General features: G+C 40.0%; 1 protein-coding gene across 1 annotated transcript; it reads left to right on the top strand.

Moving 5' to 3' along the window:
* Positions 1-36: 36 nt before the first annotated feature.
* On the top strand, positions 37-15,295 carry TOX4 (TOX high mobility group box family member 4). The gene is made up of 9 exons (XM_043471245.1): positions 37-169; positions 381-449; positions 7,904-8,146; positions 9,025-9,285; positions 9,632-9,862; positions 11,307-11,387; positions 11,792-12,535; positions 13,563-13,726; positions 14,373-15,295. The coding sequence occupies exons 1-9, from the start codon at positions 164-166 to the stop codon at positions 14,431-14,433; spliced, it is 1,860 nt and encodes a 619-aa protein (XP_043327180.1). The 5' UTR covers positions 37-163; the 3' UTR covers positions 14,434-15,295.
* Positions 15,296-15,413: the final 118 nt, after the last annotated feature.

The raw sequence follows: 15,413 nt of genomic DNA, 5'->3' as shown, positions 1-15,413 counted from the left end.
GTCCGCTCGGCCTTCCCGGGCCTGACTCGCAACAGCCCAAGGCGCTCCTTCCAATCAGCGGAGAGCGACGACGACGTTGCGGAAGTGACGGCAGTTCCGTGTCCTGTGTGAGGGGCGGTGGGAGTGATGAGTTCACTGAGACCCTGATAGCCGTTGTGTGAAGATGGAGGTAGGCTCCTGAGCGTTAAGAAGGCTGGCGAGAGAGCGCGGCTGACGGGGTTGAAGCCGAAGCGGGAAGCCGGACAGAGCGGCGGCAGACGGGAGGGGGGAGAGAGCGGGGTTTGGGGGGTGTTGTCATAATGTCTGGGTCAGAATCCGTCGCTCCGAGCTAACTCCCTGCTTCCCCTAACTTATCCCCGCGGCTTTCTTTTGGTTTCCAGTTTCCCGGAGGAAATGACAATTACCTGACGATCACAGGGCCCTCGCACCCCTTCCTGTCCGGGGCCGAGGTGAGCATGAGTCCCTGACGCTGCGCGGAGTGGGCGGGAGGCAGCGGTGCGGTAGGGTGATGGGGAAGAGAGCGCGGACGCCAGGGCCCGGGGGTTGGGAACCGGAGGCTGCGATTGATGTTTGGAGAAAAGTGGCAGCTGCCTTCAGAGCCTATGAGGACTACGCGGAAGGCCAGGAAAGCTGCTGTCATCAGAAAAGCAGGACGCTGGAAAAAGCGAACCTATTTTAGAGCGATTCTGTGTTGGAGTATAGAGTGAAATTGTCTCCTTTCGTGGAGGAGAAACAAGTACAGTAATGGGAGATCGCAGTAGGGAGAGAATGTTTCAGCCAAAGAAATTTGGGAAAGGGCAGGAGTTTACCTAACATGTTAACTGTGGAATGTGTTCATTCTTAAACCATACTGTGTTGAAGGGGTCTGTGTTTCATTAAAACTCCCTACTTAGCGATTTTTGGAAAAGTTAATGGTTATGTTTACTTACAGAGTGTTAGCTTGTTGTGCTAGTGAGAGAATGAAAGGAAATATTTGCGAGAAAACATAGGAGTTGAGTAGAACGTGCGTTTCTGTTTGCCAGTGCCTCAGAGTTTGGGTAGGTTACTTCACCCTTGTGTGTCTGTTTCCCTAGCTGTCAGATAGTTGTAATAATAGTTTCTTACGATGTTGTGAAGTAGAAGTAATGATCATGGTGAGGTCCTTTAGTGTTCGTGGAAAAGGTTTAATTGAAATGTTGTCATAAATATGAATGATTTGTTTAGACAAGGCAATAGAAAAGAATGGAACAAAAATAAATTCAGTCTTTGAGAAACTGAAATTTTGAACTTTCTACTGCCTTTTGAGAATTTTAAATTGTTTTCAAACTTGGCATAAACCATTTGATCACTTTTTTTGTATCAAGAATTCTCAATTGCTGTTGAATGAACTTATTCATAGGGTCGCAAAGAGTTGGACAGGACTGAAGCGACTTGGCACGCATTCATGAACTTATCCTGTAACAAACCTTAATGTTTTCATGTTTGAGAATTAGATGGGCGGGGGGAGGGGGGGTTGCTAGTTTGGTGTTTTTTTTTTTTTTCACTTTATTGTGATGACTATTTATTTTTACACTCCTAAGTAAAGTGTGAATCAAAGGAGCAGCAAATTTAAGAATAATATAAAACTAAAATCTGTTTGATGCTTTGCAATCTCGTTAGTTTCTTCTGAGCGATATCTTCATGGTTTAATTTCATTATTTGGAGTGTTGTAGATTTCACATTGGTCTTATCCACATGAAAGCACATCATGAACAATTCCTTCTGAATCAAGTCTCCACAATTTAAATTTCTTTATTTAAGAGTGTCATAAATTTCATATTGGCCTCATCAAGAAATTTTCCAGGTTTGAGTCTATCCTTTGTGTTTGCTTTTATTACTTTAAGAAAAAAGCTTTTTATAAATTCTTTTGCTAATAAGTTCATAACTAAATTTCAGTGGATTCCTTTAGCCTAGGGCCCTGTCATTGTTACCGTTTCTCCTTATCCATTACAACTTCTTCACCTTTGTTTCCCCTCTTGTGTGTTTGTTTTCCTTTATTTCAATTGGTTTGTGGTTTTTGTTGTTTCTGGTCTTACTGTGTGCCACCCCAAATATATCTTAAAACAAGATGAAGGTAATTTAACTTCTTTTTCTTTAGAAGAAGAGTAATTTTTAGAGTTTCTTGCAAGGAAAAGAAATGTCCACAAAAATACTTATCATAAAAAAAGTTGAAAAAATTGGACTTCTTTGAAATAAGGTGTTTTTTTGTTTTTTGGCCATGCTGTGCAGCTTGCCAGGTTGTAGTTCCCCAATCAGGGACTGGACCCAGGCCCAAACAGTTGAGTGCCAAGTCCTGACCACTAGACCAACAGGGAATTTCCAGAATTTAAGAACTTTTCATCAGTAGACAACATTAAGAATTTAAATAGGCACTTCACAGACTGGGAGAAGATATTTTTTACATATATCTGGCTCAGATTCAGAGTATATTCAGGTACTTCTGCAGAGTGAAATAAAGAATCCAATTTTTAAATGGACAAAAGATTTAAACTTGCACATCAGAAGAGAGGGTGTCCAAATTGTCACTAGGCATATGAAAAAGTATCATCATCACTTATCAGGGAAATGCCAGTTAACAATGAGGTACCATTTTATACCCATCATAATGGTGAAAATTTAAAAGACTGATCATTCCAGGAGTTGGCAAGGATGTAGATAACTCTTAATCATTGCTGGTGCGAGTGTAAATTGATTCAGCCTCTTTGGAAAACTAGCAGTATCTACTACACATAAAATATAGTTATCCTGTGACCTGGTAATTCCACTCCTTGATATATACATAAGAGAAATGAGTGCATATACTAATCAAAAACATGTATGTCCACAGCAACTTGGTTTATATAGCTAAACAGTGGAAACATGTCTATAAACTGATAGGTTATAGGAATAGGTTTATAGTTAAAAGGAATACTACACAGCAATAAAAAATAATGAACTACTAATAAATGCAACCTGAGTGATCTCAAAAATATATTATTGAGTAAAAGAAGCCAAATAAAAAAGAGTAGACACTATATGGATTCATTTTAAAATTAAGATCAAGAATAGACAGCACTAAACTATGCTGATAGAAATCAGAATAGTGGTACCCATTGTGGAAGGGAGGGAGTATTAACTAGAAAGGAGCATGAGAAAATCTTTTAGAGTGATGAAAATGTTCTGTATCTTTATCTGGATAGTAGATAATTGGGTGTTAACGTATGTAAAAATTCATTGAGCCATACACTTAAAATATGTGTGCTTTACATAAGTTATACCTCAATAAAATAAGAAATAATAATTTTCAAAGATTAAGTGTCCAGAGAGGCAGGCCTAGCATTTATAATAGCATTGCTTGAGCTAGGAGAGCTCTATAGTCTGAAGGGAGTTTAATCTTTCTATCTTGTTTAAGGTTGGCATTTAAATAATGATACTGTACTTTGAGCACTCTGGGGAAATTAGTCATAAAGATGCATGCTTGCATGTTAAGTCGCTTCAGTCCTGTCCAATTCTTTGTGATCCTATGGACTGTAGCCCTCCAGGCTCCTCTGTCCATGGAATTCTCCAGGCAAGAATACTGGAGTGAGTTGCCATTCCCTTCTCCAGGAGATCTTCCTGATCCAGGGATCAAACTGGCGTCTCTTGCATCTCCTGCATTGGCAGGCACGTTCTTTACTACTAGTGCCATCTGGGAAGCCCCAGTCATAAAGATACCTGTCCTTAATTTTCCTAATTTTCTAAGTAATCATTAGAACCAGTTAATGATTTCAGGCTGAATAGTTAAATTTTCATTACTGTATCAATTTTTAAGAACAATTAAACTATTTTAATAATCCATAGGACCAGTGTATTGTTGAATAAATCAGTGTTTGATTAAAAGAACTTTTCCTTAAGATGAATAATCTACACAAGAAATTACTTAAATACTGGATTGTGTGTTTTGGTATGGAGGAATATGAAGAGGTAGGACAAATGGTATTTTTAATTTTTTTAGTTCTCTAGATAGCTAAACCTTTATAATCCTTGCTTATAAACTGTAATTCCCAAACTGCTTTCTTCTTCATAAAGCCCCAGGAATTTAAGAGAAGGAAATGAAAGTTGAGAAGGTAGAGGACTCATGTTTCTATTTCCTTTTTCTGTGTCTACGTCATTTAGTTTTACTTTAATATTTGCTACAGTTTTATCTGTTTTATATTTGGCAAGCTAGAGTTTATGATTTAGTTATATAGTGAATCCACTGAAATAAAAGAACTTTAGATATTCATTATCTAATAATCTTACCAATAGCTTGTGGTAGTAAAAGCTTTAGAGTAGATCTCTAACAGGTGGTTTCCCCTTCTGTATTCTTGATCATTGCAGTTACTTTACTCTTCCTTTTTAAAGGAAGAAACAAAGTAACAAAAAACAAAACAACATTAAAGCCATAGATGCAGAATAACAAAGCTGTTTCCACATTCCAGTGGGTGGTACATAGAAAGAATGCCTTGTTAATTTGATACAGTGAAATCTCTGCTTCTTTGGTGTTATTGTAGTTCATGAGAATACTCCAGATGGTTTATGAGGGCTAGTCCTTTGTAGAACACTGGTCTTTTGTATGAATTTTTATTCTTTTTTCAGTTCTCATTAACAAATAGTATCATTTTTATATCAGCAGAGTTACTTTTCTTATTTGTTGTGGTAAGCAGAAAAGGGCAGTCATCTTTTGCTTTACCAAAGCAACCTGTATTTTCTTAAAAAATTGTAAACCACTATTTTACAGCTGTTGATCTAATACAACAAATGTTTCTCTGGATCCTTCCTGTCACTGTAACTTTTGTTTGTTTACATCAGAATTTGGTAAAAATCTTTGTACTCTTTTTCCTGAAAAATGTTCATATGAACTTGAACTGAAATCTCAGTGTCAGGGACTGAAGTTAAGAACTTCCACACAATAAGAAAAATTATGATTTGTGTACTGAGGAAAGTTCAGTTCTTAGGGAGAGTTTTAGTTTTTCCTAAAGAATATTGTTGTTATTGTTTAGTTGCTCAGTTGTGTCCACTTTTTGTGACCCTGTGGACTGCAGCTTGCGAGGCTTCCCTGTCCTTCACCGTCTCATGGAGCTTGGTTTAACTCATGTCGATGGAGTTGGTGATGCCATTCAACCATCTCATCCTCTGTCATCCCCTTCTCCTCCTGCCTTCAATCTTTCCCACCATCAGCGTCTTTTCCAGCGAGTTGGCTTTTCGCATCAGGTGGTCAAAGTATTGGAGCTTCAGCTTCAGCATCAGTCCTTCCAATGAATATTCAGGACTGATTTCCTTTAGAATTGACTGGTTTGATCTCCTAGGAGTCCAAGGTACTCTCAAGAGTCTTCTCCAACACCATAGTTCAAAAGCATCAATTCTTTGGTGCTTAGCCTTCTTTAATGGTCCAACTCTCTCATCCATACATGACTCCCGGGAAAACCATAGCTTTGACTAGTGGACCTTTGTTGGCAAAGTAATGTATCTGCTTTTTAATATGCTGTCTAGGTTGGTCATAGCTTTTCTTGCAAGGAGCAAGCGTCTTTTAATTTCATGGCTGCAGTCACCATCTGCAGTGATTCAGGAGCCCAACAAAATGAAGTCTGTCACTGTTCCCATTGTTTCCCATCCATTTGCCATGAAGTGATGGGACTAGATGCCATGATCTTTGTTATTTGAATGTTGAGTTTGAAGCCAGCTTTTTCACTCTCCTCTTTCATGTTCATTGAGAGGCTCTTTAGTTCCTCTTTGCTTTTTGCTGTAAGGGTGGTGTCTTCTGCATATCTGAGGTTATTGATATTTCTCTCTGCAATCTTGTTTCCAACTTATGCTTCATCCAGCCTGGCATTTTGCATGATATACTCTGCATATAAGTTAAATAAGCAGAGTGACAATATACAGCCTTGACATACTTCTTTCCCAGTTTGGAACCAGTCCATTGTTCCAAGTCCAGTTTTAACTGTTACTTCTTGACCTGCATACAGGTTTCTCAGGAGGCAGGTCAGGTGGTCTGGTGGTGTCTTTTTCAGAATTTCCCACAGTTTGTTGTGATCCACACAGTCAAAGGCTTTATCGTAGTCAGTGAAGCAAAAATAGATGTTTTTCTGGAATTCTCTTGCTTTTTCTGTGATCCAGTGGATGTTAGCAGTTTGATCTCTGGTTCCTCTGCCTTTTTAAAATCCTGCTTGAGATACGTTACTTAATTATGGAAGAGAAAAAAAAAAAATACCTGTGGGTATCTACTGAATTTCATCTGAATCAGTTAATATTTATTGTGCCATGTGACAGGTTGATAAAATTTAAAGTTTCTAAAATTCCAACAATCTGTGATAATTGGTTGGGGTAGGTGACAAGCTAACCATTAGGATATTAGTGTTATCACTAAGTAATTATATATATCAGGGCCATGTGACAAACCTTTGTGTAGTAAATCCCATTAGTCCTCCTAATAACCATATAAGGAGATTACAACTCTGATTTTATGAGGAAAACCCATTTGAGGTCATACAGTAAGTGGCAGTGGCGAAGGAAATGGCAGCCCACTCCAGTGTTCTTGCCTGGAGAATCCCAGGGACGGGGGAGCCTGGCGGGCTGCCGTCTATGGGGTTGCACAGAGTCAGACACGACTGAAGTGACTTAGCAGCAGCAGCAAGTGGCAGAGAAGGGACTTGAACCCAGATCTCTGTGACACGAAAGTCTCTTGCTTTTATTTTAATGCTCTATTGCTGTTGTTATTAATGCTCTGTTGCTGCAGATGTTGCTGTTTTTAGTTTTTTAGTGTCAAAAGAAACCACAGCCTTCAATGTATTTTAAGTCAAACATTGATCTGTTACCTCCGTGAATGGTGGCCTCATCCAGAGTGCATGCCTGCACGCTCAGTCACTCAGTTCTGTCTGACTGCTGGTGACCCACGGACTGCAGCGCGCCGGGCTCCTCTGCTTCTGGGGCTTCCCAGGCAAGAACACTGGAGTGAGTTGCCATTTCCTTCTCTGGGGGATCTTCCCAACCCAGAAACTGAACCTGAGTCTCCTGCGTCTCCTGCATTAGCAGGCAGGTTCTTTACCACTGAGTAGAAAGAGTATATTATTATTGTAGTTGGATTCAGAGGAAGTGATTGGGTCTTCCAGCTGGAGTAATCTTTTTCTTCCTCTCTTGCAGAAAGGCTTGTTCAGAGCAAGACAGGTGTTCAGGAACTGTTAGAGAACCAGTTTGCCCTCTGGCTATATCTCTTATGAAGGTTTTTCTCCTCACTGTTATCCTTATTTTGGTTGGCATTGTTGGGTTTTCTGAAAATCCTGTACATATGAGAATTTTGTACAAATCATGATTTCTGAAATGGAAAAGAGGTAGGAAACTCTCAAGTGCATATATTTTAGAAGTGCATAAGGTCCCCCTGACAGTTCCTTTTAGGATCTGCTTCAGAGTACCCTAAAACAACAAAGTCTGATTGTCTGGTTGACATGAATTTCTGTGGTCTAACAGTTCAGGTGTAGTAATTATGAAATAATTGCTGTATCCTAGAATCTTCAGACAGATTTTTAAGCATCATAACAAAACAGGTTATAAAGTTGGGTCCTTACTAATGGTGCTGAAAGAATCATTCATTAGACCAACAGGCAAAATAGTTTAGGACAAGCAAGATGGTAAAGGTAGAAAAGAGATAAATAAATTGAAAACTGTGATTGATATTGGCAGCTTTGTACATGACATATGGCCAAAGATACGAGGAAAAAGAGACTTATTTTTAAAATTAAATAAGTCCTAAGATATTGATAACAAAAATGGGATCTAGGCTGAAAAGAAGTACATGAAGAATGTCTAGTACTCAGGCACATTCTTCGTTTAGCAGTATGCAATTCCTCCTCTTTCCACTAAATCTTTTTCCTTTTTTTCCTCCCTACAGACGTTCCACACACCAAGCCTGGGTGATGAGGAATTTGAAATCCCACCTATCTCCTTGGATTCTGATCCCTCATTGGCTGTCTCAGATGTGGTTGGCCACTTTGATGACCTGGCAGACCCTTCCTCCTCTCAGGATGGCAGCTTTTCAGCCCAGTATGGGGTCCAGACGTTGGACATGCCTGTGGGCATGACCCATGGCTTGATGGAGCAGGGCGGGGGGCTCCTGAGTGGGGGCTTGACCATGGTAAGGGGCAAGACATTATCAGGCTTACCCAAGCTCATGGGCATGGTGTTAGGGGAGATACAAGTGACTCTGTATGCCCTACTTAAGTCCCTTGGGTATTACTTATTTTTTATTCTTCTGACTAAAGGCTTACTAACAAAGACCTCACGTCCCCTGAATAAATGAGATTTATCATATGAATCAATTTTACTTGAAACATGTTTTAAAATTGTAAAATGTCCAATGTTAACCCTGAAATGAAAATTATTTATTGGATTTTTGAAAGGAAAGTTTTTTCCCTATTACATTATGGCTTTCACGTTCTACAATTCAAATGAGTGTGATTGCTGGTATGTTGAGGGGTGTGTTCAAGACCTGTCTGAACCATGTGTGGATTAAGTGGATTAATACATGTTATAAATCAGTGTATGGGACCTCTAGCACGTCATCAGCACGTCGACACACACTACACTTGACTCCAGACATCTCTGCTAGCACTGGCGTCACTCTGATTTGTCTGTGCATTGACCTTTAACAGCCATTGTTTAGGAGGGTACGGGGAGAAAGTTTTCCTTCCCCCGTGTGTCGTCGCTGTCTCCAGATTACCGAATGATTTACCTGCTCTGAACTTGCCCAAAATTAAGACTTTGGCTGTTTTTAGTTATTTTGGAATAGGCCTTTGAGTACAAATAAGTGACTTAGTACTCAACCTGTAATTTCTGTACTTATTAAAAAGCTTAGTATGTTTTATATGTAGATAAATTATTTGATGTTTGTTTAAATGATGATGAATTCTGGGTAAGCAGAGGGTTTATAAACTGTCCTGAATTCAGGTGCAGGGAAGGGAAAAGTGGTGTTTTTTATATTTACTGTGTAATTTGTCCTTCTGCTTCTCTCAGGACTTGGATCATTCTATAGGAACTCAGTATAGCGCCAACCCACCTGTTACAATTGATGTACCAATGACAGACATGACATCTGGCTTGATGGGGCATAGCCAGTTGACCACCATTGATCAGTCAGAACTGAGTTCTCAACTTGGTCTGAGCTTAGGGGGTGGCACCATCCTGCCACCTGCCCAGTCACCTGAGGATCGTCTTTCAACCACCCCTTCACCTACAAGTTCACTTCATGAGGATGGTGTTGAGGAATTCCGGAGGGTGAGGCATTCTCTGCCAAAATCAAATCTGCCATGTTACACTGGGATAAAACCCTTGACATACAGATCCTACCAAGTTTTCTCTCCTACTGCCCTGCCATCTTCTCTGCTCTTTTCTGGTTATGGGGTCCTGCCTCTTAATTTACAGTTTATAATGCTTTTTGCAACCCCCATACTTATCAGTCCTCACATGCTTTACTAAAGCCTTAATCCTCTTGCCTCTATTTTTATTTAGCATTTCTGAAAATTCCATTCATATGACTAGTTTACCCCATATAAAAGTCCTTTTCTGTCAGTTCTCCAGATGTGATACTTCCCTCGTAATTCTGTCTCTTTTCTCCTCACAGCAACCTCCCAGCCAGAAGACAGTTGTGGTGGAAGCAGGGAAAAAGCAGAAGGCTCCAAAGAAGAGAAAAAAGAAAGATCCTAATGAGCCTCAAAAACCAGTTTCAGCATATGCTTTATTCTTTCGTGACACACAGGCTGCCATCAAGGGACAGAATCCCAATGCCACTTTTGGGGAGGTTTCAAAAATTGTGGCTTCTATGTGGGACAGTCTTGGAGAAGAGCAAAAACAGGTGAGCAAATAATGAGGAACAAGTGGATAGTGAATGTTATAGAAGTTCTTAAGAAGAAGGGGGATAGGGACTTCCATGCTGGTCCAGTGGCTAAGACTCTATGCTTCGGATGCAGTGGGCCAGGTTCAATCCCTGGTCAGGGAACTAGACTCCACATGCCGCAGCTAAGACCTGGTGCAGCAAAATAATGTTTTAATTGGTTTTTTTAAAAAAAAAGGCAAGGGAATTCAACCTAAGCTTTAACTTTCTCACATGTTATTTATTTTTTTTCACATATTATTTAATATCAACTCTTTGTTAATGGTATTTAAGATCATCTGTCTTAAAAATTGCATCCATACACTGAATCCAAAATACCTACATAAAAATTGTTATAAAAAACACTGAATCCACAGCCAAGTTTGGATTTTTTCATTGGCCTCATAGAAATTTGAGAACTATAGTTAACCTCCCTAAATTTAACCTGAATTAAACAAATGAAAATTGTGGTACTACATAAATATACAACTGAAATTAAAGAGGAGTGTAATTATCATTACCCTAGACTCCACAGGTGTTATATCAAAGTTAATCATTAAAACAAAAACTGAATGTATTACAGATAATTTATATCAGTTATGTGTTGCTCAGTAAACCACCACAAATTTAGTAGCTTAAGACAGAAGTAATTTATTACTTAATATGATTCTGTAAATTGGTTAGGTGGTTTTCCTGGTGTTCTTACCTGGGTTTATTCCTGCAGTTGCACTCACAAACAACTGCCTGATATGGCTGCTCAAGATGACCTTGCTGCCATGTCTGGCACTTGGTGCTATCTGTTGGCTTAAACGCCTTGGTTCTCTTTCGCATGGTCTCTCATCCTCCAAATAGGCTAGACTGACTTCTTTACACTGGCAGGCTAAGAGCAGTGTTCCAAGAGAATAAAAACAGTTGCCCCCAAATTCTGTGTCAGTTCAGCCACATTCTAATGGTTAAAGCAACTCACAGAGCTAGCCCAAATTCAAAGGAAGGGGAAATAGGTTTCACTTGTTAATGGAAGACTAGGTACACAGCACAGGAAGAATTGTGGCCATCATTACAGCTTACCACATTCCTTAAGAGGGAGAGTATACTGACTGGGAAGACATGATCCCAGACTAAGCAGACTACTGATCTTATAATGTAGTTAGGGGGTCAGGATTTGTTTTGGTTACAGAAGTGTGGGCAGTGGTTGCTATTAGCTTTAGAAGTGTAGTTATTCTGCAAGCCTACTGTTGATTGACTGGCTTTCATATACAAGTCTGCCATGGAGGCTGTCTTGAGTACTAGTTTTCAGAAGTGTATTCACCTAAGAAGGGTTGTCAATATTTATGCTGAGATGAATTATCTTTCATTGATGAATAATACAGGATTATTAGTCTTTTCTATGAGTATGTGGACTTTTTAAGCAGCCTCTTTCATGCAGGTATATAAGAGGAAAACTGAAGCTGCCAAGAAAGAGTATCTGAAGGCTCTGGCTGCTTATAAAGACAATCAAGAGTGTCAGGTAAGAGGACTAGGATAGATGTATATTTAAACCAATAAACAGATTTTTGAGCTGCTTATTAGCATTTGTAAGAAGTAAATACCACCAAAAATCTGTAGAATCTATTAATACTATGTAATATTAAAGCTTAAAAGTATATAACAGGTTTCCCATTTGTTTCCATCATAAAACTCTCCAAACAGTCTGTCTTTCTGAGTTTGATATTGTCATTGTTTACTTTAGCCAAGTAGCACACATGGCTGCCCATTTTTCTTTCTATCTTTACCCACCACCTCCACCCCCTGCCCCCCGGGGCTGACCCCCCACCCCCATCTGTAATGTACTTTTTTCTTGGAAGGTGATTAGGGTGAATATACCCTAGGGAAGAGGATAAATCTCCTAATTTTATTTTCACCTTCTTTTAGGCCACTGTGGAAACTGTTGACATGGACCCAGCACCACCATCACAGACTCCTTCTCCACCTCCTGTGGCTGCTGCTGACCCAGCGTCCCCAGCACCAGCCTCAACAGAGCCCCCTGCCCTGTCTCCTTCCATTGTTGTCAATTCAACTCTTTCATCCTATGTGGCAAACCAGGCATCTTCTGGGGCTGGGGGTCAGCCCAATATTACCAAGTTGATTATTACCAAACAGATGTTGCCCTCTTCTATTACTATGTCTCAAGGCGGGATGGTTACTGTTATCCCAGCCACAGTGGTGACCTCTCGGGGTCTCCAACTTGGCCAAACCAGTACAGCTACTATCCAGCCCAGTCAACAAGCCCAGATTGTCACTCGATCGGTGTTGCAGGCAGCAGCAGCAGCAGCAGCTTCTATGCAACTACCTCCACCCCGACTACAGCCCCCTCCACTACAGCAGATGCCTCAACCCCCCACTCAGCAGCAAGTAACCATTCTCCAACAGCCTCCCCCACTCCAGGCCATGCAACAGCCTCCACCTCAGAAATTTCGAATCAACCTACAGCAACAGCCACCTCCACTGCAGGTCAAGATTGTGCCTCCACCCACTCTGAAAATGCAGACTACCTTAGTTCCACCACCTGTAGAAAGTAGTCCAGAGCAGCCTGTGAACAACAGCCCTGAGACCCATACAGTGGAGGAAACCACTCCTGAGACAATCTGTGAGATGATCACAGATGTAGTTCCTGAGGTGAGACTCTGTTTTCAAGTATTTGCTGTAGACCAGTGAAAGCATTTTGGTTGATACAATAAAAGCAGGACTTGCTACTAGCATTTAATGCCTGATGAGGAATACAAAATATCCTACAGAGGACAGTTGCTTACAACTAAATTGTCCCACCCAAGATACTCTGTAGTGTTCTTGAGAAGAAACATTAAGAGGGCCTCCTGCCCTCAATTACTCCTTAACTCAGCAGAAGTAATACTGTAGTTCAAGTAAAGATACAGCGTAAGCATGGTTACTTTTCAAGTGTCTACCCCAGGATCCAAAGCTTTAGAGACAAATTCTTCCATTTCTCCCAAACCCTGACTGATTGGCTTATGTTTTAAGTAAAGGGATGGACAGGGAATATAGGTAGAAAAATTCAGTTAGTTCGTATTGATGAGTGTTTCCAAAGAGACAGATGCCAATTTACCCTCGTTTTAACTTCAAATACGGGTCTATTTGTGATGCTAGCTTCATAACTAATGAAACAATGTTTTTCTGATGTGGGCCTTTTTTTTTTTAATTGGAGGATAACTGCTTTACAATATTGTGTTGGTTTCTGCCATACATCAACATGAGAAACAATTTTGAAAAAAAAAAAATACCACCCCGCCCTGCAAAATCAGGAACTATGAATCTGAAAAGTTTATCTTCTCTTAGTCCCTCTGATCTTAGTTGAGGTGACCCAACCTCTACTCACATTCTAGTTTTGAATTGATATTTTCAGGGGTATATTATTCAAGTGTAGAATAAAGTTAGTGATAGGCCAAGATTAAACAATAGCATTATGACCAGCATTCCCCTGATGGGGAGCATCATGTCAGTCTGGATGGCAAAATTCTAAAGCTGGATTTGGAGTGAGACCAAGAATTCACCTTCCTTTGGAACTTTACCCCTTCCTGTGAGGGACTGTAAATGTGTTGCTCCACTGGATCACAGAGTTAATTTGACTAGCTGGCTGGCTGGCTAGGTAGCAATCCAGTCCATCTTTGATGCTCTCTTCCTCTCATAGGTTGAGTCTCCTTCTCAAATGGATGTTGAATTGGTGAGTGGGTCTCCCATGACACTTTCACCCCAGCCTCGATGTGTGAGGTCCGGCTGTGAAAACCCTCCCGTTGTGAGTAAGGACTGGGACAATGAGTACTGCAGCAACGAGTGCGTGGTGAAGCACTGCAGGTGAGCTTACAGTTCCCTTCTTAGAATTAATGTATGGCTAAATTAACTGCTGGAATAACACGGTATCTGAGCATATAATCAGTATCACTTTACCTTAGGTAGAGTAGGTTGCTATGTATGTCTGATTACAGAAGCTACTAGAAAAGTTTCCCTCCTTAAAAAGAGCTTACATTTGCCATATAGACAAAGATGACATAATTAGCAGTTCACACTTTTCAGTTACCACGTTAGCTCTACGTGTTCCTTTTGAAACTATGACACATCAAGCTGTTGGTGACTGTGAATATTAGTATAGTTTATCTCCTTAGTGCAAACCAGACCACTTAGGTAATCAGTTAGAATTTGAGGATGGATAGGTGGTTAAGTAGCACAATAAAATGCTACGTATGGGGCAAAGGGAAGAAGTTCTGAAGATTCTGCCCATTTCCTGTTTTCCTGAGATTGACCTACATCCATGAAACAAGGCATTGGTATTTCCCATCTCAAATCCTTTAAATTAGGATTGTCTATGCTTCTGACTTGTAGGCCTATTGCCCTTATATTCCTATTTAGGTGATATCTATCAACCTATTTGTTTAAGACAGAGTTTTAAAAAAACATATCTAGACTGTAATTCTAAGTTTGTGTGTATCTTTTTCTTTCTTAGGGATGTCTTCTTGGCCTGGGTGGCCTCTAGAAACTCAAACACAGTGGTGTTTGTGAAATAGTACTTCCTGTTCTCCAAGCCAGTGAAGACTTACTGCTGGGAACATGTCCACCGAGCCTATTTTAAAAAGACAAGCGAGGCTTCTGGTAGTGCCTGATCTCAACCCATGATGATCCTTTATGTCTTTCACGTTTCTCCCCTTCTGTCGCTCTTCTACAGGGGCTATGGAACAGGGCCACTGAGTTTGCTGCAATCTGGAATTGCATTTTGCTTTCAAGTAAAAGCTGAGATATCAGTGATAATAACAGAGGAAAGGGTGAAGGGAATATAAACAAGTAGAACACAGGGGTGATGGCTGGGTGGGGGACTGTTTGAGGAAACTTGTTGGTATAATTGTCATAGGATTTACCTAAAAGGTTATTAAAATGATAGAGTACTCAGCTTTGAGCCTAGGGAAAAAACATCACTATGTGCATCCCTTCTAAAGGGGCTAAAAGGTTGCATTAAAGGTTACCTCTTAGAGAACTATTACTATCACATCTGTACATTATTAGTTTGAGAACAAAGGTTTTCAACACAGTAATAGCAAGCACACTGGACTGTAGAGAAAATAACATCACCTAGGAGCTTCTTATTTCTCTGCAATTATATTTCTGTACTCAACTTTCTGATTGTATCACAGTTTGAGTGTAAAAGGCAGAACTCTACTTCCTTAATATAAGAGGTTTCACCAAAGTTTAAAGAAATTGTGTTTCTTGAAATTATCTTGAATTGTGTTTGATGAAATTATCTTTTAAAAAATAGGCCCGAAGTGTTTTCACTTATATAGGCTAAATCTCTGCATACCCTAGGCACTTATTTAATGTAAGATGTTCTTATTTCATTTTTCTTGAAATTAAATGAATAAAAAACTAGCAAAGCCACAGTTGTAACAGAATAAGCAACTATTTAAAACATGACAGCTCTAGTGATGATAATCTTAAGTGAAACTCAGATCTTACCTTGATAAATGTCCCAGCGAACCCTTTCTTATCATGTTTA

The sequence above is a fragment of the Cervus canadensis genome, chromosome 6, assembly GCF_019320065.1.
Source record: "Cervus canadensis isolate Bull #8, Minnesota chromosome 6, ASM1932006v1, whole genome shotgun sequence".
Lineage (NCBI taxonomy): Eukaryota > Metazoa > Chordata > Mammalia > Artiodactyla > Cervidae > Cervus > Cervus canadensis.
The sequence above is the reverse complement of the archived record's forward strand: the minus strand, read 5'-3'. Positions and strand labels throughout refer to the sequence as shown.